The sequence below is a fragment of the Herpailurus yagouaroundi genome, unplaced genomic scaffold, assembly GCF_014898765.1.
Source record: "Herpailurus yagouaroundi ecotype Mexico unplaced genomic scaffold, PumYag 393, whole genome shotgun sequence".
Taxonomy (NCBI): Eukaryota; Metazoa; Chordata; class Mammalia; order Carnivora; family Felidae; genus Herpailurus; species Herpailurus yagouaroundi.
This window is the reverse complement of record NW_024412610.1, coordinates 396,148-414,656: the sequence shown is the minus strand read 5'-3', so window position 1 is coordinate 414,656 and position 18,509 is coordinate 396,148. Positions and strand designations below refer to the sequence as shown.

The window sequence follows — 18,509 nt, the reverse complement described above, 5'->3', positions numbered from 1 at the left end:
GGGCCGGGGCCGGCCTGGATGGGAGGGAGCCGAGCACCCCGAGGAGCCGCGGCCACCGTCGCCCGGGGGACCGTACTGCGCCTGCGTGCGTCGCTCTACGCATGCGTACACTCTTAGGCACCGCCCACCCCCGCTGACGCTATTCATTTCTTCTGTGCACGCGCTTGAGCTGTGGGAGGTTGAGGTGGCTACTATAAATGCCTGAAAAAAATTACTAGAGACTCTACGCCTCGAGAAGCTTTGGACAGTTGTATGCAACTTGGAGTTTGGGGACTAGGGATTGCGCCTCATCAATCCATGTTATTAAAGTCGTGGCCGGCAGAGAATTTAAGGCGGCACTGTCCTGGCCTCCTAAAATTCTGTCTTGTCACTCTGGCCCTCGAGGCTCTACTCCTTCGGCGCCTCCGGAAGTCATCTTTTCCTTAGACGGTTGGAGGTGGTTCGCGAGCTGGGCGTGCCGTCGCGTCGTTGGGGCTGACCTCGGTTCTGCTCGGTGGGCGTTTGGCGGGCTGTGGGCGCCATGTTCCTCGCCGGCGATGTGTGGCCAAGGGGACGCGCCATGTTTTGGAGAAACTAGGATTTACTGTTTTTTAGGACTTTCGTCAAAAAGGGGAGCTCAGAGTTTGGGAATTAGGAGCAAGTGGACTCAGATTGGACCGAAACACAAGAATCTGACCCTGGGGTTTTGAAGGGGGTGTTGAAGGGCTTCCGCAAGCCCCGGGTCCGCGGGCAGGCGGGACGGTGTTCGCTGCCTAAGCCCTCCAGCCCACCCGCTGCCCTCGGGCCAGGGCCTTGGCCCCCTGGCGCTGCAACTTTCCCAGCCAGGCCGGTTGCTGCCGGTGTGCCTGCCTGCGGTGTCCATAGCCTTTCTGGGATTCGTAGTTTCTACCCAGGTCCCAAGGACCATTTCAGTTAAGAGTTCTAATAAACACCTGTTTAGAGAGCTGTTGGTTTGTGTCAGCCACTTTACTAAGGGTTTTGCGTACTGTCCTTAAAAGCCTTTCAACACCTAGCATAGTTACTACTTACAATTTATAGATGAATATACGTAGGCGAAAGTAAGTGGCAGAACTGACAAATCCAGACCTACCAGACCCCGGGTAGAGCACTTCTACCAATAAGTTGTTGTATTTTACATGTATTTGTTTTTTATGATAAAAAGTAACAAACATTACCTGTAAATGGTAATAATGAGCCCTCATATACCCATCACCCAAATTTTGTTCTTTTAATTAAATCGCAAGCGCATAGCAACCTCACCTCTCAGAACAAATTTTTTGGCAGTCTGTGGGTTATACATAATCTATTAAGGAAGCCATCTTTCATTGCATTAACTGCTCCACCCACTTGGCTCTCCTTACTATTATTTGAGAACCTAAAAACCACCAGAAACTGTAGTAAGTGCTTTTACAAGCATTAGTTATAGCGAATATTCACTTTGGACTTAACTATGTGCAGGCCTTTGTTAAGGACTTTATGTGCATTGTCTCTTTTAATCCTAGCAGGTTGATGATTTGGTCATTTTACAAATAAAAAACAGACATAGAGATTCATAAAATTGTCCAAGATCTAACAAATAGTGGAGTTAGGGTTTGCACCCTCTCTGTCTAACATCAGTACCTATCCTCTAACCGTTACATTATGTAGCCTCTTGTAGTAATAAATGTTGAGCAAATAGACTCATGTCCACGAACTTTCTCAGGGGTGTATGTATTGTTTCCCCAATTATAAGCTTCAGAGGGAAAGTTTTCCATCCACCAGGCCCCAGCGCCTATTTCATACCTGTTCTAAAGAACTTACCAGGTTGTATTGCAATGATTTTTGTTTACAGAGCTAGTTTTCCTTTTACTGCTTCAAGGCCAGGGACTATGTAATTCATTTTTATGTCCCTAGGGCTTAGCTGACAAACAGCTGGGACTCAAAACAGTTTGCTAAGTGAATGAATGAATCAGTCCACCTCTCTTCAGTGCTGCACAACACAGCAGAAACCCAGCTCAGATATAAGTTGAAAGGCCATAGGCTTCTACTTAAGAGGGCTCAGCTTTCCTAATTCTTGAGAGACCCTTGGACATGTCAGGGTGTATTCTGGAGTACCGGCATCTAGAAGAGGGGGAGGAAGGCCCAAACACTGTAAGTAATCCAGGCTTGGGTTGGAAAACAAGGTTGAAGTTACTCATTAGCAGGTGAAAGGGTCAAGGGTCAAGGCAAGGGGGCTGGAAGCCCAGTGGACTGAGTAACTAGCAGGGGGAGAGAGCAGTTAAGGCACCAGCCACTTCACGAAGAGCACCAGCTCCCTCCTGCCTGAAGATGTTCTACCAAATATGGGCAGCTCTATTCTACCTCTATGGTATTCTCCTTAACTCCATCTACCAGTGCCCTGAGTTCAGTCAACTGACAACTCAGGGAGTGGATGGGAAAGAGGTATGGACTGCGAATGGGGGGAGCTTATGGTGGGGGCTCTGAAGGATTTGGGTGGGTGGCCTTGAGTGACCGGAAGCCACACTGGGAAAGGGAGAAAGGGCGTGTGTGTTTGTGACAATGAATGCAAGAACAAGTAAAAAAAAATAGTAGTATGGCCATCAATGTGGAGACATGGTAGAATTGGGGGCGGGTGGTTACTCAAGGTGATTGAGAGGAGACAAAGGAAAACTCACTTAATGGCTCCCTGTCATAACCCAAACCTTAGTTGGAAAAAAATAGCCACCACTCCACTCCTAAGTCTTGCTGTCTTAAGAGTGATGATGAAGAGGTTGAATGGATCTTGTCGTGGGGACCCACCCTTTTCTGATCCCCTCCCCCCCACCTGGTTCTCTGCAGTTCCCAGAGCCACACCTGGGCCGGTGGTACTTTATCGCAGGGGCAGCTCCCACCAAGGAGGAATTGGCGACTTTTGACCCTGTGGACAACATTGTTTTCAACATGGCTTCAGGCTCTGCCCCCACACAGCTCCAGCTTCGTGCTACCATCCGCACGTGAGTGGTGAGGAGGCAGAGGCACCAGTAGGTGCAGTCTCTGTTCAAAATATGAGCACCCACCCACAAAGAACTCGGCTCTTTGGGGTATCTGCTATTCTTGGCCCACTGAGTCAACAGTTCTATTAGTTTCCTTCTGAAGAGAGATGGGCCTAACCAACCATACCTTGGTAGCTTGATACTACCAAGGGGATCCAGGCTTCAAAAAGAAGTAAGATAAATAGAGGTTGGTATTGTGTGGTTGGGGTGCCACTCAGCCCTTCCTCCTTGTCACCACTTCTGCAGGAAAAATGGGCTCTGTGTGCCCCGGAAATGGATCTACCACCTGACTGAGGGGAGCACAGATCTCAGAACTGAAGGTTGGTTCTCTCCAGCCCTCATGCTCCCCAAGTCCCCTGGGCTTGCTTGGTTTTGCATCTCTGCCCTGACACTCTCCCCACCTCCCCGCCCCAAACAGGGCGCCCAGACATGAAGACCAAGCTCTTCTCCAGCTCATGCCCAGGTGGAATCATGCTGAAAGAGTCAGGCCAGGGTTATCAGCGCTTCCTCCTCTACAGTGAGTGGAGATGCCAGGCAGGAAGGGTTGGAGGAAACACTTGGAGGGCAGGAGCCTCTCACTCTGGGTCCTATGATATCATCCCAGGAAGGGCTGGGTGCCTCCATGAGGTCCTCACCAGGGTGGTGCTAAGAAGCAGGGACTTTGATAGGCCTGCCTGGTTCTGCCTTGCTCTTCCAGATCGCTCACCACACCCTCCTGAGAAGTGTGTGGAGGAATTTCAGTCCCTGACCTCCTGTTTGGACTCCAAAGCCTTCTTACTGACTCCCAGGAATCAAGGTGAGGGGGTAAAGTCCCACAGAAGAGGACTAGGACTCACCAAGTCTTCTGTGCCAGATGAAAGGGACTCAAGTGATGTCACCGGAGGACATGGCCAAAGGCTGACATCATTAGAATGGCGGTGTTGACACCTCCGTTTGTGTCATAGGCTGTGATGGCATCAGAAGGATGTGGCCAAGAGCTATGATGTCACCCAAGGGAGCCAGGATGGGCTCTGGGCTACTCAAAAGAGAGGTTTCAGAGTTTGTGGTGTATAAATGGGGCAGAGGGGCAGAGATGTAGGGGGAGAGGCCTCAGAGACCCCTTCTTAGATGTGGGGAAAAGCAGGAATGCATTCTCCTCTACCCTGTTACCACCAGTGTTGCCTTTCTTCCTGGATTTCCTTCCTTTTCATCCTCTTTTCTCCCTCCTCCCACCAGAGGCCTGTGCGCTGTCCAGTGACTGACCTGTGGCTTCATCTGTGCCCCAGATGGATATGGTGGGAGCTGCAGTTGTGCTGCAGGGAAAAGCTGGAGACTCCCAGCTCCCTTTCAAGAGTAATAAAGATGGTTCTTCAATCCTCATCTCATTTTGGGTTTGTCTCCAGACACCAATCCCACTACCTCCATTTCAGTACTCCCCCTGGGTCTTCTGCCACCTAAACCCCCAGCTGGACGGCGTCAGGAAGGACACTGAGTGGCGGTATGTCTCACTTTGTAGTGATATATTTAGGATTTGGTGTGACACAGTTATTTATTGCTGAGTGTGCAAACCCCTAACCCCAGAGTGGAGACTGCAAGCTCCAATGCTTCCCCATACTGCCTGTCTGAGCTGCCAGTCCCACTGAACTGGCCCTCCTTCCAATACTGCCTGCACCATTCCCACTTCCCCTGGCTCCTGGGAACACCCAGACCCTCCCTGCAGGCTCCCTGTCACCTGGGGTCCCTATCCACACCCCCTAATCCACCCACAGAACAGTCCCATTCTCCTCTAGATGGCTCAGATCCCAAGATCTAAGGGGATCCCTTGGGGCTCCAACCACCCTCTAACCGTAGTCAGAGGTCTGTCTGTCCTGCCTCTGGTCTCCTCCAGCCCTGGGTAGTTTTGAAAGGTAAAGAGGACCCTTTAGTCTTTATTTGTCACCACCACACTTTTTTTTTTTCTTTTAAAAAGTAGAGGTGGAAAGAAAAAAAACGAAAGTGGGGGAAACGTAAAAGCAAAAAGTAACAACAGCTGGTGAATTCAAGGGCAATATCCCCATTGTCCATAAACAGATACCCTAAACAGCTCTATTCTCCCCTGTGTGTGAAGGGGGGGCCCTGTGCCCTCCTACCCTGGGGTTTATTCCCCATCCCTGAGGTCCCTGTGCTTACAATCTGGGTCATGACCCCCACTCTCCTCCTAAAGGCCACACTATCTTCACCCTTGCTCCCACCCCACTCAGGGTGGGGGCACTACGGTCACCCCCTATCCCGCAGTCACAGCCCCTTTCCCGGATCTCCCCTCCACTCCTCACCCTCCCTCTCCAACTTCTCACCCTCCAAGTCAGTGGCCTCCTCATCCCCACTGGGCTCCCGGAGGCTGACAGCCAGCACTAGGGCCTGTAGGAGACCAAAGAGGCAGGCAAAGTGCAGGGGGTGAGCAGTAAGTAGGCTCAACACAGCATGGAGCCCATGCAGGGCAGCCAGGAAGCACAGCAGCCCATGCAGCCAGAGGCCCACGGGTCCACGCAGGCCCAACGCGTCCAAAGCTGCCCTCAGAGGCCTTGAGCACAGCCCCAGCAGTGCTGAGGCCAGCAGCTCCAGCAGGTGCAGAGTCAAGTTGGTTGAGATCTGCAGACACTCCTCTGGGCCCCCCAGGTACTGCAAGGGAGCCCCTGCTCCCCCATCTGGATCCCCCCGTAGCCAGCCCAGCAGTTTCTGATGCCGCCCTGGCTTCTCCACTGGGGCTTCAGGCCTGGTGGGGCTCAGTCCCCCTTCAGGGGACACTCCAGATCTCCTGGTGCCACTTGAGTCCACAGGATCCCGTCCAAGTTTGGGAATGGTCCCTCCAGTCTCCAGTCTCCCAGACTCTTGAGTGTTAGAGATAGTCTTGTCCCACTTGAGGGAATCCATTCTTTTGCTTCCCAGTTGCTCATCTTGGGACTCCCTGCTTGGCTGTGGAGCAGCCCCACAGCTCCTCCGTACCCCTGGGTCTTTGGCCTTGGGAGGCCCCACATCTCCCATGGTTTCTGGGGCACTATCCCAGTCACTCCCTGAATTCTCAGAGGAGCTGTCCACTGGTCTGGGTTCTGGGGCAGGCAGGTCAGGTTTCATTGGTTTCCGGCGGCCCCAGGGGCGAGGTAGCCAGCCACCAAGTCGTCGCAGGAACATGGCTGGGATGTGTAATGAGCCCCCAAATTCTCCGGCTGCTTCCTAGCACTGCTTAGATTCTCAGGTTTAGGGGCTGAGTGTCTCCTCAAAAGCCAGGATCTGTTCAAGCTCAGAAGAACTGTTATCTTTTTGGTGATTCCTACTCTGAAATCAGAAGTGGCTCCACACTTTCCTGAATGGTCGTGCAGCTTCAAGTGTGACAAGCAGCTTGTTTCCTTTTCAGTTCTGAGGTAAAGAAGAGAGGCACATCCAAATTCATTCACCACCACCACCCCCCCCCCACCACCCCACCACACAAGATTCAGAACAAGAATCTCAGGATCTGACAAGGCCTGGGTCACCCCCACGGTGACCTCCCTGCGTTTCCGGGTTTCCTTTCCTGCAGGCAGCACCCCAAGTTTCACTCACCAAGGCCACGCCCCAAGGTGCCCCAGAAACTGGGGAGGCGGTGCTCCATCCAAGAAGGAAGGAAGGTGGCCCTGGGTTCTCAGCTGCTCCCAATCTGGAGAGTCCTGAACTGCTGACCTAAGGGAGCTCAAGAATAGGCAGTCTCCTATTGGGGGGTTAGGAGAGGGGTGTTGAGCAAATTCCACTCAGCAGCGTTCTTCCTTTGATTTAGAGACCTATGAATCCTACAAAGCGGCCCGACCGGGACCCGAGCACGCAGCTGAGACGCGGCCTCCGCAAGGTCAGGCCAGAAATATCTTGGGAGATCCTCGTCTCGAGGCCAAGCGCGGGCCTGCCTGGGGATCCAGGCGTCCGGGCGCTGTGCGCTGCGACCCCTCCCGGGCCCGGCGTCGGGGCCGCGGCCTCACCAAGCCTTCTGGAGCCGCAGAGCCCGGAAGCAGCTGCACCGGGGCTGGAGGGACAGACGGGGGCGGAGCCCGAAGCTCGCGGGGCGGACCCTGCGGATCCACCGCCCCCCGCGCCCCCGCGCCTTTAGTACGCGCCACTCCGCAGGGCGCGAGTGGAGATCAGGCAGGGCCAGGGCCTGAGTGTAAACCTAGCCCCCCATTTTCGTCGCTCACAGGTGCTCCCCCTAAACTCGCCCGCTCCCTTTAGTCCCCTGCCCTTTGGTTCTTCCCTGCAACACCCCCCACCACCACCACTCCTTCTCATGTCCAGGACTTCATGGAAGGGTTTTCCGAAAAAGAAAGGTGTTTTTCTGGGACTCGTGTAGCTCTTCCCTGCCGTTCTACGCAGATTTTACTTCCTGGATCTGACAACAGTGAGCTCTCCATGTGCCTGGCACCTGGCATGAGCAGCGGGAAGGAGGGGGAAGAGGGAGGGAAAGACAAGTGCAGACAAACAGAATGTGCTGCTTGCCCTCAGTTTTCAGATAGTAAAATGAAGAACCTTGACTTAAAGGTTACATTTGGGAGGCCAGAGTTCTGGCTCTAGGTTAGCTAACATAGTAGAGGATGTATATTTCTAGGCCCTCCCACCCATTGGCCTCTTCCTGCAAGATCCTACCTACTCTCATGACCTCTGTCAGCCTTCCCAGGTTTCCCCTAACACCATGCATTTTATATTGATCACATAGCCACCTCCTCCTCTATGAGCAATTAGAAGGTTGGGAATTTTTTTTATTACTCTTCTTAGCACGTAGTATACGAACTTGTTTAAAATCAGTGATTGAATAAAAACAATGATTGAATTGGCTAGAGTAGTCAGGAGATCCTTCCTGGGGTAGGTGAGACTTGCATAGAACTTGGGCCATTCCTGGTTCAGGGGATTCAAAGAATAGGTGGGGCATTCCAGGCAGGAGCTAGGACGTGGAAGCGAACCAGACTGGCAAGGAGGTGACCCTATTATGCCACCTTGCTGAGGTGGGACTTGCGTGTGGCCCCTAGACTTGTTTGGTTTTCCCACAATAGCTTCCAGAAAAGTGAATAAAACACAAAAAAGAGGGAGAAGATTGATTTATTTTTCAATGCTCAGCCCCTCTCTCCCAAAGGCAGAGCCCACTAAACAAAACCTGAGGATCTAGAAACTGGGCAGACCCCAGGAAGTAAAAGCCAAAGTGCGTATGTCCAAGTTCAGACTTAGCAATAGACCATGATCAGACCTTACCAAGGTCACAACTCAAGGTTCATGTATGTCCTTAGGTCCCGCTCCCAGGCCCTGTCCTTCTCCTTCTGCTTTCTTTCCTCCCTGCGGCTCAGTGTGGTCACCCGAGGGGTTCTCTCCCTCCCAGCCACAGCCCGAGTATCCCGAGCCAGGAAGTGTGTGACTCGGGGTTGGGGCACTGATCTGTAGCCTAGTCCTTCTTGGTCCCTCTTGAGGACAGTGGGGATGGGGTTGGTGCGGCCCTCACCCCGGGGTCCCAGCCCCATTCCAGGCTCCCAGCCTCCCCTCAGCAGCAGCTTGAAGCCTGGGCTGGAGGTGGGCACCCCAAGGGGCAGGTTGGGGGACCTGAGATCGCGGGACAGTGACAGCAGGTGAGCAGTGGATGTACAATGGTTAGAGTCTTGGAAGTGGGCATCGCAGGTCTCACAGTACCGGGGGGAGGGTGATTGTGACCTGCAGAGAAAAAAGAGAAAGAGTTGAGGGCAGGGGAAGGGTTGAGGCCTTAGAGGGGGGTGGCAAGGTGGGAAGTCCTTCTAGTCTTTCTGTTAAAATTTTTTTTTTTTCAACGTTTTTATTTTTGGGAGAGAGACAGAGCATGAACGGGCGAGGGGCAGAGAGAGAGGGAGACACAGAATCGGAAACAGGCTCCAGGCTCTGAGCCATCAGCCCAGAGCCCGACGCGGGGCTTGAACTCACGGACAGCGAGATCGTGACCTGGCTGAAGTCGGACGCTTAACCGACTGCGCCACCCAGGCGCTTTCTGTCTAGTCTTTCTGTTAAAAAACAAACTGCCTTCCAATCCACTTAGCAATGAGGAACCCAGAAGGGAACAGCTACAAGAAGAAATAGCAATCAGGCTTCACAAGCTCTTGGCAAAGCATAATTATTTATAAGGCACTTATTATACGGGAAGCATCATTCTAGTACTTGACATATATTGGTCCATTAAATCCTAACAACCCTACAACAAAAGCGATCTTATTGCCCCCATTTCTCAGATAAAGAAAATGAGGGACATAAAAATTAGATTAATTGCCCAAGTAAGTAGTCAGAATTTGGACCCAGGGAGATCATGTTCATTACTACTCTACTACACTGCCTTATCGGCCTACACTGGGGGATCGGGGAGAGAACCCTTCAGCTCTGTTCTGGACCCTCTGGTATAGAGGGGCTAGGAAAGACAGAACACACTGAAAGAGGCATGGGCTAAGGCTTCCCCTCACCGGTTCTCTGGACTCCTTGTCTCTCCATGGCTCTCTCTGACCATGCGGGCCACCTCAGGGAAGCCTGCTTCTTCAGCCAGCTGAGCAGCATCCTTGCCACCCAGCTCACAGACCCCTACCCAGGCAGCTCCACGGCCCAGGAGATAGCGCACAGCAGCTCCCTGGCCTGCTCGAGCAGCACACATCAAGGGGGTCCACCAGAAGGCATCCCGAGCATTGATGTTGCCCCCAGCTCCCCCTGCCTCACGGGGATCCAACAGCCTTCTTAGTTCTGCTAGGTCACCCTCTTGGGCTGCCCTCAGTATCCACTGGGTCATTTTGTCCTCCGCCTCAAGGGATCTCCTTTGTCCGTGTCCTCCTGAGGTTCCTGCAGCAGCTTCCCTCATTATTCTTCTCTTCTTCCTCTTTCTCTTACTGGCAGGTTCAGGCTGAGATCTCTGGGATTCAGGGGCACTGCTTTCGTCGCCAATCAGGGCCTCATAGAACGCCCGGGCTGCAGCCCCATCCAGGGTGGGCTCCAGCTCTTCAGGCTGTGACTGCTGCTGCCCATCTTTCCAGAGGTCACTGGCACTGGTGGCCGGGGTGAAGGTGATGAGGGAGGGCCTGGACATGGCTCTTGGGTAAACTGGGAGGATGAGACTAGACAAAGGGAGGCTGAGACAAGCAAGCCAATTGCTTCGTGGCTCTGCATTGATCAGAGCCACCTCCGGAGACCTGCTGGGATGAGGAAAAATACCCTTAAAGTCAAAAAACCCTCTCACTCCCTAAGTGAGCCCACAACCTAGGACTCTGCAGGGACTAAGGACCATAGGTCATGTGGAAAAACAGAACCCTACAATAACAGCCCATGCCCCTTACTAAAGGTTAATTTAACAAAGACTCAGTGAGAGTTGCCACCAACCCCATCGTCAACAACAATAAATAAAAACAGCTTCTATCTAAAACTATTTGACCACCAGTTAAGACATACCATTAAGGAAACAATCAGCCTGGCCCTTTAAATCTTCCTTGATCCTATGGTCGGGGTATTCTTCCCAAACAAGAACAGACTTTTTAACACTTCTACGGAAGCAAGAAGCTGATTTAAGGGAGAAGCTCCAGTCTTGGTAGTCTCCGCACGGCAAATAGCACTACTTTAAGCAAAGGAGCGGACGATCAAATAGCCACACGACCCCTAACACGCATGCGGGACTGGAAAAAAACAACAAAACAACACAAAACATTACTTGAGGACGCAGGCCTGTGCTAAGCGCCAGGTTCAGCTTCCCCACCCTGGGACCTTTTCCAGAGCATCCGCTCAAAATGCCACGTGCTTAAGTAGCGCGAGGACAGTCTGTCGGTTGAGGTCCTACTTTTACATAACGCCCCCACAATGCCTCTTGCCTCCCTGAACGTGGCCCCCCTCTCCGAGCTCATTTTTTGGAACTGGGAAACCACTCTCTGAGTTAAGAAAGGCTCTGAGTTGGCGGAAGGAAACCTGTGGAATGCACAGAAGCTGTGAAATGAAATAACATCACCCTGCCCCTCACCATTATTCTGACCAGGGTTCGAAGGTCATACTTAGTGCCCGCAGCATAAGGCCCCTTTCAAGCCCTAAGAGGAAATGGAGAAGTGCAAGGGGACGAGCAACAGAATGGCTGGCGCCACCTCAGGTTAGAGCACGGGGCCATCCCGGTTCTCACATCGCTCACCTCAGCCGAGCCCACCCTACCGAAGTCCCTCAGCAGGGAGCCCGGCCTCACCTCCCGCCCGAGGAGACCAGACCCCGGGGTGAAACACAAAGTCCCCCCCCCCCCCCCTCACCGCGAAGCCTCCAGTGGCGGGCCTAACTCGGGCGAGGGGCTCGATAGGCAATAAGGACCGGCCGGTTAGCCGGGGATGAGGTCAGTCCCCTGAGTAGGAGGGGAGCGCCTGGGACACAACCTCGCTGCGTGAGGGGAGCTGCAGGAAACCAACCAGCCAGCCAGCCTCGTTCACTTCCCCGCCCCTTCACGGCCCCTCAGTCGCGGGAACCTACGACTATATTTCCCAGGCTCCCCGGCCCAGAACGGGTACTGGACTTCCGCTTCCGGTGGCACCCCGCTGCGCTCGCCCCCGAGCGTCTGGCTCAGGGGCCTCGCGACACAAGGGTCGTGCGTGGGTCATTCTGGGATTCGTAGTTCACCTCTCCCTCGCTTCGCCAGTTTCTTTTTACCGGGGACTCCATCTCCCGGCGTTCGCTGCGGCGCCCGACCCTTGGCGCTTGCGCGTTGCCCTCTCCCCACCCTCCCCGATTTCCACTCCCCCCACCCCACTTCGCCTGCCGCGGTTGGGTCCGCGGCCTGCGTTGTAGCCGTCGCGGTTTCTTGGAAGCGGCAACTCCCCTCCCCCACCCTGGTCCCGGTCCCCGTCCAGCCGGTGAGTCTGAGGTAGTCGCCGCGCCTAGCCCCCTGCCCTTAGGCGCGGCACATGGGGTCTCCGCGCCTTGATGTGGGGGTGGGGAAGGAAGTGACCCGGTCCGGAACCGGGGGAGAGAGGGATGGCCTGAGGGGCGGAGGTGGCATGTGGGGACTCCTGTGAAAGGGACTTCACGGCCACCCCCAGGCCATGAGAGAAAAAGGGTCCCAGCTCTTGCACGGAAAGGATAAACTTCGGGACCCTTGGGAAAGGCGCCAGGGACATTCAGAGACCGTCGGGGTAGGGAGTTCGAGCCTGGGGCTCTGCTGGAGTTGACAGGAAGGGAGAGTGGGCTGGTCTTCTGGAGCGATAGGGATGTGGGTAGGACTGGTGGGTCAAGACCTGTCGGTTTCTTGAAAGCGGTGGGACTCCAAAGAATCTCTGATCTCAGAGAAAAGGGGCTGAGATGTGAATAAGAGGGGCCGGAGAGAGGTGCTCTAGAGTCTGGGATCCTTTAAGGAAAGGTTGCCCCAAATTCTTCCGTGGTTAGAGATCTAAGTGTGGGAGGAGGGAGGATACCAGAGGCAAGGTGGGAGAGCTTGGACTTAACTTACACTCTCTTTTTTCCCAGCTGACGTGAAGATGAGCAGCTCAGAGGAGGTGTCCTGGATTTCCTGGTTCTGTGGGCTCCGTGGCAATGAATTCTTCTGTGAAGTGAGTTCTCAGTCTCCCAGCTGTCTCTACACAAAGTTTGGCATTATATTTCCCCACATATTTAGCTTCCACACGCTTTTCTTACAGGTTTCCATAGAAACTTTTCCTGTCAAGGAAGAGTCCCGTCAGTAACTCCCCTCACTAATTTGTGAAGTGGCAAGACTTCCCAGGTCCCAAACCTGCTACCCTCTGTAACATGGGACAAGTCAACCCTTTTATTGTTATTAAAGTTATTATTAGACTGGTACTGGGAGTGCTTCCCGTTGGAGTCTATTAGAATTAAAATGTCACATGTGAAAATGCTTTGTAATGTGGAAAGTTGTCTACTAATAATATAAAGGATTGTAACTATCCACAGGACTGAAGCTGTTGAGTCTCCACTTTCCTTAGAGACCTAGCTGCTCTTAAGGAGAGGACAAAACTGGTTCCTAGGGATGAGGGCAGGAGTAGGAACAGGGCTTTTGAAAGGAATGTCTCTTTAAGTAGGAGATTGTTGTGGCTGCTTATCTGTAGAAAAGAAAAGCCAAAGCTTTTATGGGAAGGCTATGTATCTGAACTGGGGAGAGAGACTCAAGTACTTCTGCTGAGCTGGGGTTGAGGAATAAGGGGAAACCAAAGCAGTTGTGTTAAGAATAAGGCACCAGTTAGAGCAACGTGCCCAAGTCAAAGCTGAGGATTCTGCTGTGGGTTTCATCTTGACTTCCACATCCTGACAGGTGGATGAAGACTACATCCAGGACAAATTCAACCTCACTGGACTCAATGAGCAGGTGCCTCACTATCGACAAGCTCTAGACATGATCTTGGACCTGGAGCCTGGTGAGGCACCCTCAGTGTTGTTTAGTGTGTATATGTTCGTGGTTTTGTTTTTTGTTTTTTGTTTTTTTCATGTTCCTGTTTATCTGCTTCTTGGATTTCCATGTGTCCTTTTGGTTCTCTGTCGTTATCCAAAGTCCCCTACTTCATTTTGGTCTCCCATCTGACTCTTGCCCAGTTTTGTGACTTACACCTCCTGTTCCCACACTCTGGTCCTGTAACTTGGCTCTGTCTCCTAATGCTAGTTTCTCCTTGGGTCACCTTTCCTGCTTTTTTTTTTTTTTTTTTTTTTTTGCCTTTCACCTTTCAGTTTCATCTTCTGCGTTGACATCTTTGCATTTATGTGTTGAGGAGGGGTTGGGAGGGAGAGAGAGCAGAGGCTGAAGAGATGTGGAAAGAAGGCAGAGCTGCCTTGGGTTGGTGGAAGGGCCAGAGGCCCAGGTTTCTGGGTCAAATGCTCAGGTGATGGGTGACTTAAAGATGGGTGCAGGGCACACTGAGTAGCTGGCAATCCCTGGCAGTGGGTGGGGCATCTAAGAAAGCTGTAAGACAAGTGGTTGCAATTGGCCGGGGCTATGTTTCAGATGAAGAGCTGGAAGACAACCCCAACCAGAGCGACCTGATTGAGCAGGCAGCCGAGATGCTTTATGGATTGATCCACGCCCGCTATATCCTCACCAACCGTGGCATTGCCCAGATGGTGAGGCCTCTCTGCTCCCACTTGACTCCTCTGAGGCAATAAGGGAAACAGAGTTTCCTGCAGCACGGGAGTCAAACGTTTCAACCTTGTCAAGGAATGTAGCCAAGAAGAGGGGAAGAACCCCACAACCTGGCCTTGGGAATTAAATCCTAATTGGGGTTTGTGCTGACTGAGGTGTTTTGGGGGAGGGAGACATGACCTTGGACAGGGAGTTGTTGCAGTCTGCCTTTTCCTTAGGGAACAAACAGCGAATGGCTCTGATGGTCTGTATCCTGCCTAACTGGAGGAAAGGAAGCAGAGGAGTATGAGGGCCTGTCTGGGCCTGCTTAGAAGGGGTCTCTGGACAGAGGCAGGAGTTGGGGACAGAGTGACGTGGCTTGGGCTGAGGAGGGGATTGCCTCTTCTCTTTGTACCTACCTACCAACCCCTTTCATTTTATTCACCTCAGTTGGAAAAGTACCAGCAAGGAGACTTTGGCTACTGTCCCCGTGTGTACTGTGAGAATCAGCCAATGCTTCCCATCGGTGAGTGTTAGAGAAGGGGAAGGAGGCCACATCAAATGGCAGGTCCTCTGGGAAGGAGTTGGGGTTCAGCAAGTCGGGGCCTCTGTGTGGGAGGGAGGTTGGGCAGGGTTGGGGATGCCCGGCCTGCTGAGTCTGGCTGTCTCCCAGGCCTTTCGGACATCCCAGGTGAGGCCATGGTGAAGCTCTACTGCCCCAAGTGCATGGACGTGTACACACCCAAGTCATCGAGGCACCATCACACGGACGGCGCCTACTTCGGCACCGGTTTCCCTCACATGCTCTTCATGGTGCACCCTGAGTACCGGCCCAAACGGCCCGCCAACCAGTTTGTGCCCAGGTGGGGAGCAGGGCTAGAGTCACCATGGGTCAAAGGAAAGGTTCGGGATTCCCCAGAGAGAAGGGAGGACAGGGCATGGTCCTTTCTTGAGGTTTGCTTCTCCCACAGCAAGTGACCTTGGGGAAGGTATTTGATTGCCTGTGCCTCAGTTCCCTTATCCATGAAACGGGGGTGATGATAGTACCTGCCTGACGGAGTGTATTTAAATATACCTGACAGAGTATATTTAAATAGTGAGTTGCTTTGAATAACATTTGGCACTGGAAGTACCATTTAAACGATAACTTTTTGCCATCATCTCGGGCGCTCAGCCTTTTGCCAGGAGAAAGTGTGGTTTATCTTCCTGGAACATCATGTGTACTGGGAAGAACAGTTTGGTGTTCTGTTGAAACAAGTGCACACAGAAGCAAGCAGTCACATTCCTGTATGTGTGTGTATGTTTACGTATATCCTAGAGTAAGAGTTTTAATGGCTATTCAAGGTATATTTCCCAGTATTCTGGAGGGAAGATGTTTGGGAACCACTGTCCTTAAGCACTTAGCAGACCCATGGAGAAGCTGGGGTGGGGAGGGGGAAATGCAGGCCACTGGCAGGGCCAGAGTGGGGCTCACCCTACTGCCTCTGATCTGTGCCCTGGCCCAGGCTCTACGGTTTCAAGATCCATCCAATGGCCTACCAGCTGCAGCTCCAAGCCGCCAGCAACTTCAAGAGCCCAGTCAAGACGATTCGCTGATTCCCCACCCAACCTGTCCCTCTGCCTTTAACACCTCTATTCCTTTGCTGCCACCCTTTCAGGAACCCTCTATGGTTTTTAGTTTAAATTAAAGGAGTCATTATTGTGGTGGGAATATGAAATAAAGTGGAAGAAAAGGCCATGAGCTGGTCTGCTGGTGCTTGGGGATGGGGGATGGGAGGGTAGTGCTGTGCTTGATCCCAGGGGCCCTCATGGCCCAGCCCACCCTCAAGTTGAAAACCAGCACAGATTTGTGCCCAGTAGATTTGGGTGATCTTTTTAGCAGTAGAGCAGAACTAGCAGTGGATGCGGAGATGTGCAATGTCACATGGAAAAGACCTAGGGGAAAATCCACTTTCAAAGACTGGAGACATAATTTGTTCTTTTTTGGCCACCTATGGCTGTACATTTATACTGTAAGGAGTATAATCAACAACAAAATATTTCGGTTTTGATTTTACAGGGAAAGTGGTCCTGAAATAAATACAACGGTAAGGGGTGGAAAGAGGGACAAGGTCCAGAGTTGCTGCTGGGTGGTGTCTGTGCGCCCTCTGCTGGGGGAGCTGACACGCTCATCTCAGAAGGACAGGGACCCTGGGCGCCTGGCCCAAGTGTTTCCCAGCACAGTGGGGATTCGCTGTATGTGTGGGGAGGACAGCAGGTGGTACCAGAGACAGACACTGTCCATGGACCCTTGAGGTGTGGGAATAGATTTTTTCAGGGCATGAGAGAGACAGATAGACAACTGGATAAAGGCCCAGGTGTTGTTCTTGTGTAGGCCACTGTTCCCACGTCCAGGAACCTGACCTTGTGGGTGAGGACATGCCGTCCCTCCAGCCAAGTTAATAACTTCCTCCCCCAGCCAAGGAATATAGCTCTACGTCTACAGCAGCTCCTGCTCAAACTATCAAAATCACCCTGCAAGGAACATGGTCACAGGAAGGTGGGATTTCAGGATACCCCTCAGGGACTGCCCTTCTCAGAATTCCATCATGAAGTTCCATGTACTTGTAGGTGTGCTGGTCATGGTGGGCTTCACAGTGGGAAAGGGTAAGTGGGGCCCAGGGGCAAGGAGGGAGGGGTGACTGAGTCCAGGAAGGGCGGGGGGTGCTGTAGCACTCGGTTCACAGGCTCCCTGCAAGGCAGAGAACTTGGAATGAGCCAACATTCCCATCCTTCCTGTTTTCTGCTTCCCCAGCTCCTGTTTCTGAAGTCCGGACCTGTCACCTCTGCCTCTTAGAAGACCCTTCTACAGGGTGCATTTCCGGTTCAGAGAAGTGCACCATCAGCAGCTCGTCGCCATGCACGGTGATAACCATCTGTTGTGGTGAGTCAAGTCCCAGGAGGGAGCTGCTGGTGGGATAGCCCGTGGCTTGGTCTCCTCTCCTCTCATAGATGAGGGCTGCTTAGGGCCTGGGGTGCAAGAAGAAGACAGGAGGATCCTGAAAAGAGGAGTCTGGGGTTCTCGGGGGTCAGCTAAGCCAATTTTTCTGGCCCATTCTGAAGGAGTCTGGGCTAGAAGTCAGGTCTGGGTGAGGGATGGGGAGAGTCTAGGGTGAGGATACCAGGTTTGGGGACCATGGGAGGCAGCAGGGGTATTAGCTGTTCCCTCTTCTCCAGATACCAAGATACGTTTCTTCGTCCGAGGCTGTGGACAGTACAATTCTTACCGCTGCCAGGAAAAACGCAATACCTACTTCTCGGAGTACTGGTACCAGGCCCAGTGCTGCCAGTACGATTACTGCAACTCCTGGTCCAGCCCCCAGCTCCAGAGCTCCCTGCCTGATCCCCCTGCTGGGGCCTTGGCCCTGCCCCTGTTGGAGTTCCAAATCCAGTGGTTCTACAAGGCTCTGAACCTCTCACTGCCCCTACCCACCTTCCATGCTGGGAAGGAGCCTGAAGGCCTCGACCCCCTGGCCACCCTGCCCCTGAACCTGAGCTTGTCCATCGCTGACCTGCGCCACGTATACTTGTCTCTCAACAGCTCAGGACTTTTGGTTCTTCCCTGGGCCGGGCCCTGATGCCTTATCCTTCTTGGATTTTACTCTTCCAGCATCTCTCTCCTAACACCCCAGCACCTAGTGCTGCCCTCCTAGAACACCCACATTCTCTGGTCTGTGATTTTTCAGGCCTCCCTTCCTCTGTGCTTCCAGCATCTGTATGGCTTAGGTTTCATTTCCTTCCCAGAAACCGCTGTGGCACTGCACCAGGACTCTTCTTTCTCCTAGAAAATACCAAGTTCACTTTCTGCCCAGGTTGACCTAGGGAAGGCACAGTGGTTTCCTCGTGCCTTTCTCATCTTCCAAGTCCATCAGCCCCCTCATCTTTCCAATCCCCTGTCAGTCCGGCCACCTGCTATCTCCATTCAGGTCTGGTTGTAGATTGCAGCCCATGCCTATCTTAAGACCCAGACTGAAGTTGTAGCAAGAAGAATGAAGCTTAGACATCTGTGCAGATTTCCTGACTAGGCACTCTGGTGTCCCTACTTCACTGCCTCCACCTCTACTCCTGCCCTGGTTTCCTGCTTCTCTCCTTTTGCCACCGTCTCTGGCCTCCTCAGCCCCACTTCACATCACTGAGTCCTGACACCCACTTCCATGGGTTCTAGGGGAGAGGAGAGGCGAGGGTCGGCCCTGCTCTGCACTATATCTCCCGCTTACTCTCCAGAACCTCCACAATAAATGGACTGGGCTAAGTCTGTGTCACACTGTTGATGGGGTCAGGCTCAGGTATGGACAAGTGTAGACCTGTTAAAGTTAATTGGGCATGGGGAGCAAACAGTTTACAGCCTGGCCCACTCCACTTGGCCTTTGTGGCTTTCTCATGGCCTGCCCCCAAAGGGCTTGTATCCATCCACC

The 18,509-nt window shown here is 52.9% G+C and overlaps 5 protein-coding genes and 1 long non-coding RNA gene across 13 annotated transcripts; 4 read left to right on the top strand and 2 right to left on the bottom strand.

Moving 5' to 3' along the window:
• Positions 1–468: 468 nt before the first annotated feature.
• Positions 469–4,370, top strand: APOM (apolipoprotein M). 3 transcript variants are annotated; one of them, XM_040463441.1, is made up of 6 exons: positions 469–493; positions 2,818–2,972; positions 3,258–3,331; positions 3,430–3,528; positions 3,709–3,807; positions 4,227–4,370. In XM_040463441.1, exons 2-6 carry the CDS (start codon positions 2,920–2,922, stop codon positions 4,250–4,252), a joined length of 351 nt encoding a protein of 116 aa, XP_040319375.1. In that variant the 5' UTR covers positions 469–493; positions 2,818–2,919; the 3' UTR covers positions 4,253–4,370. The 3 variants fall into 3 exon arrangements, with proteins under 3 accessions (XP_040319375.1, XP_040319374.1, XP_040319373.1); XM_040463439.1 differs by lacking the exon at positions 469–493 and adding an exon at positions 2,017–2,421; XM_040463440.1 differs by lacking the exons at positions 469–493; positions 3,430–3,528 and adding an exon at positions 1,977–2,421.
• On the top strand, positions 946–18,346 carry LOC121022381 (uncharacterized). Its single transcript, XR_005786914.1, has 4 exons — positions 946–956; positions 11,050–11,062; positions 15,916–15,921; positions 17,821–18,346. It is a non-coding gene; the product is annotated as an uncharacterized LOC121022381 (long non-coding RNA).
• CUNH6orf47 (chromosome unknown C6orf47 homolog) lies at positions 4,492–7,045 on the bottom strand. Its single transcript, XM_040463434.1, has 2 exons — positions 6,567–7,045; positions 4,492–6,383 (listed from the first exon to the last, which is right to left on the bottom strand). The coding sequence occupies exon 2, from the start codon at positions 6,156–6,158 to the stop codon at positions 5,265–5,267; it is 894 nt and encodes a 297-aa protein (XP_040319368.1). The 5' UTR covers positions 6,159–6,383; positions 6,567–7,045; the 3' UTR covers positions 4,492–5,264.
• Positions 8,065–11,479, bottom strand: GPANK1 (G-patch domain and ankyrin repeats 1). Of its 6 annotated transcripts, none has more exons than XM_040463429.1 (4): positions 11,194–11,479; positions 10,422–10,642; positions 9,452–10,168; positions 8,065–8,681 (listed from the first exon to the last, which is right to left on the bottom strand). In XM_040463429.1, the coding sequence occupies exons 3-4, from the start codon at positions 10,060–10,062 to the stop codon at positions 8,237–8,239; spliced, it is 1,056 nt and encodes a 351-aa protein (XP_040319363.1). In that variant the 5' UTR covers positions 10,063–10,168; positions 10,422–10,642; positions 11,194–11,479; the 3' UTR covers positions 8,065–8,236. The 6 variants fall into 6 exon arrangements, with proteins under 6 accessions (XP_040319363.1, XP_040319362.1, XP_040319365.1 ...); XM_040463428.1 differs by having other exon boundaries at positions 11,255–11,479; XM_040463431.1 differs by having other exon boundaries at positions 9,452–10,165; positions 11,255–11,479.
• Positions 11,747–15,773, top strand: CSNK2B (casein kinase 2 beta). The gene is made up of 7 exons (XM_040463436.1): positions 11,747–11,848; positions 12,459–12,541; positions 13,258–13,360; positions 13,942–14,057; positions 14,506–14,581; positions 14,729–14,918; positions 15,561–15,773. Exons 2-7 carry the CDS (start codon positions 12,470–12,472, stop codon positions 15,649–15,651), a joined length of 648 nt encoding a protein of 215 aa, XP_040319370.1. The 5' UTR covers positions 11,747–11,848; positions 12,459–12,469; the 3' UTR covers positions 15,652–15,773.
• Positions 15,907–17,809, top strand: LY6G5B (lymphocyte antigen 6 family member G5B). Its single transcript, XM_040463435.1, has 3 exons — positions 15,907–16,701; positions 16,850–16,978; positions 17,272–17,809. The coding sequence occupies exons 1-3, from the start codon at positions 16,581–16,583 to the stop codon at positions 17,670–17,672; spliced, it is 651 nt and encodes a 216-aa protein (XP_040319369.1). The 5' UTR covers positions 15,907–16,580; the 3' UTR covers positions 17,673–17,809.
• Positions 18,347–18,509: the final 163 nt, after the last annotated feature.

Coding starts and splice junctions, on each gene's coding strand:
- APOM (XM_040463439.1), top strand. CDS start 2,308: ATGTTCTACCAAATATGGGCAGCTCTATTCTACCTCTATGGTATTCTC. Junction 3,332..3,429: donor CACAGATCTCAGAACTGAAG/GTTGGTTCTCTC, acceptor CGCCCCAAACAG/GGCGCCCAGACATGAAGACC. Junction 3,529..3,708: donor TCAGCGCTTCCTCCTCTACA/GTGAGTGGAGAT, acceptor TTGCTCTTCCAG/ATCGCTCACCACACCCTCCT.
- CUNH6orf47 (XM_040463434.1), bottom strand. CDS start 6,158: ATGTTCCTGCGACGACTTGGTGGCTGGCTACCTCGCCCCTGGGGCCGC.
- GPANK1 (XM_040463429.1), bottom strand. CDS start 10,062: ATGTCCAGGCCCTCCCTCATCACCTTCACCCCGGCCACCAGTGCCAGT. Junction 8,682..9,451: donor ACAAGGAGTCCAGAGAACCG/GTGAGGGGAAGC, acceptor TTTTCTCTGCAG/GTCACAATCACCCTCCCCCC.
- CSNK2B (XM_040463436.1), top strand. CDS start 12,470: ATGAGCAGCTCAGAGGAGGTGTCCTGGATTTCCTGGTTCTGTGGGCTC. Junction 12,542..13,257: donor GCAATGAATTCTTCTGTGAA/GTGAGTTCTCAG, acceptor ACATCCTGACAG/GTGGATGAAGACTACATCCA. Junction 13,361..13,941: donor GATCTTGGACCTGGAGCCTG/GTGAGGCACCCT, acceptor GCTATGTTTCAG/ATGAAGAGCTGGAAGACAAC.
- LY6G5B (XM_040463435.1), top strand. CDS start 16,581: ATGGTCACAGGAAGGTGGGATTTCAGGATACCCCTCAGGGACTGCCCT. Junction 16,702..16,849: donor GGGCTTCACAGTGGGAAAGG/GTAAGTGGGGCC, acceptor CTGCTTCCCCAG/CTCCTGTTTCTGAAGTCCGG. Junction 16,979..17,271: donor GGTGATAACCATCTGTTGTG/GTGAGTCAAGTC, acceptor CCTCTTCTCCAG/ATACCAAGATACGTTTCTTC.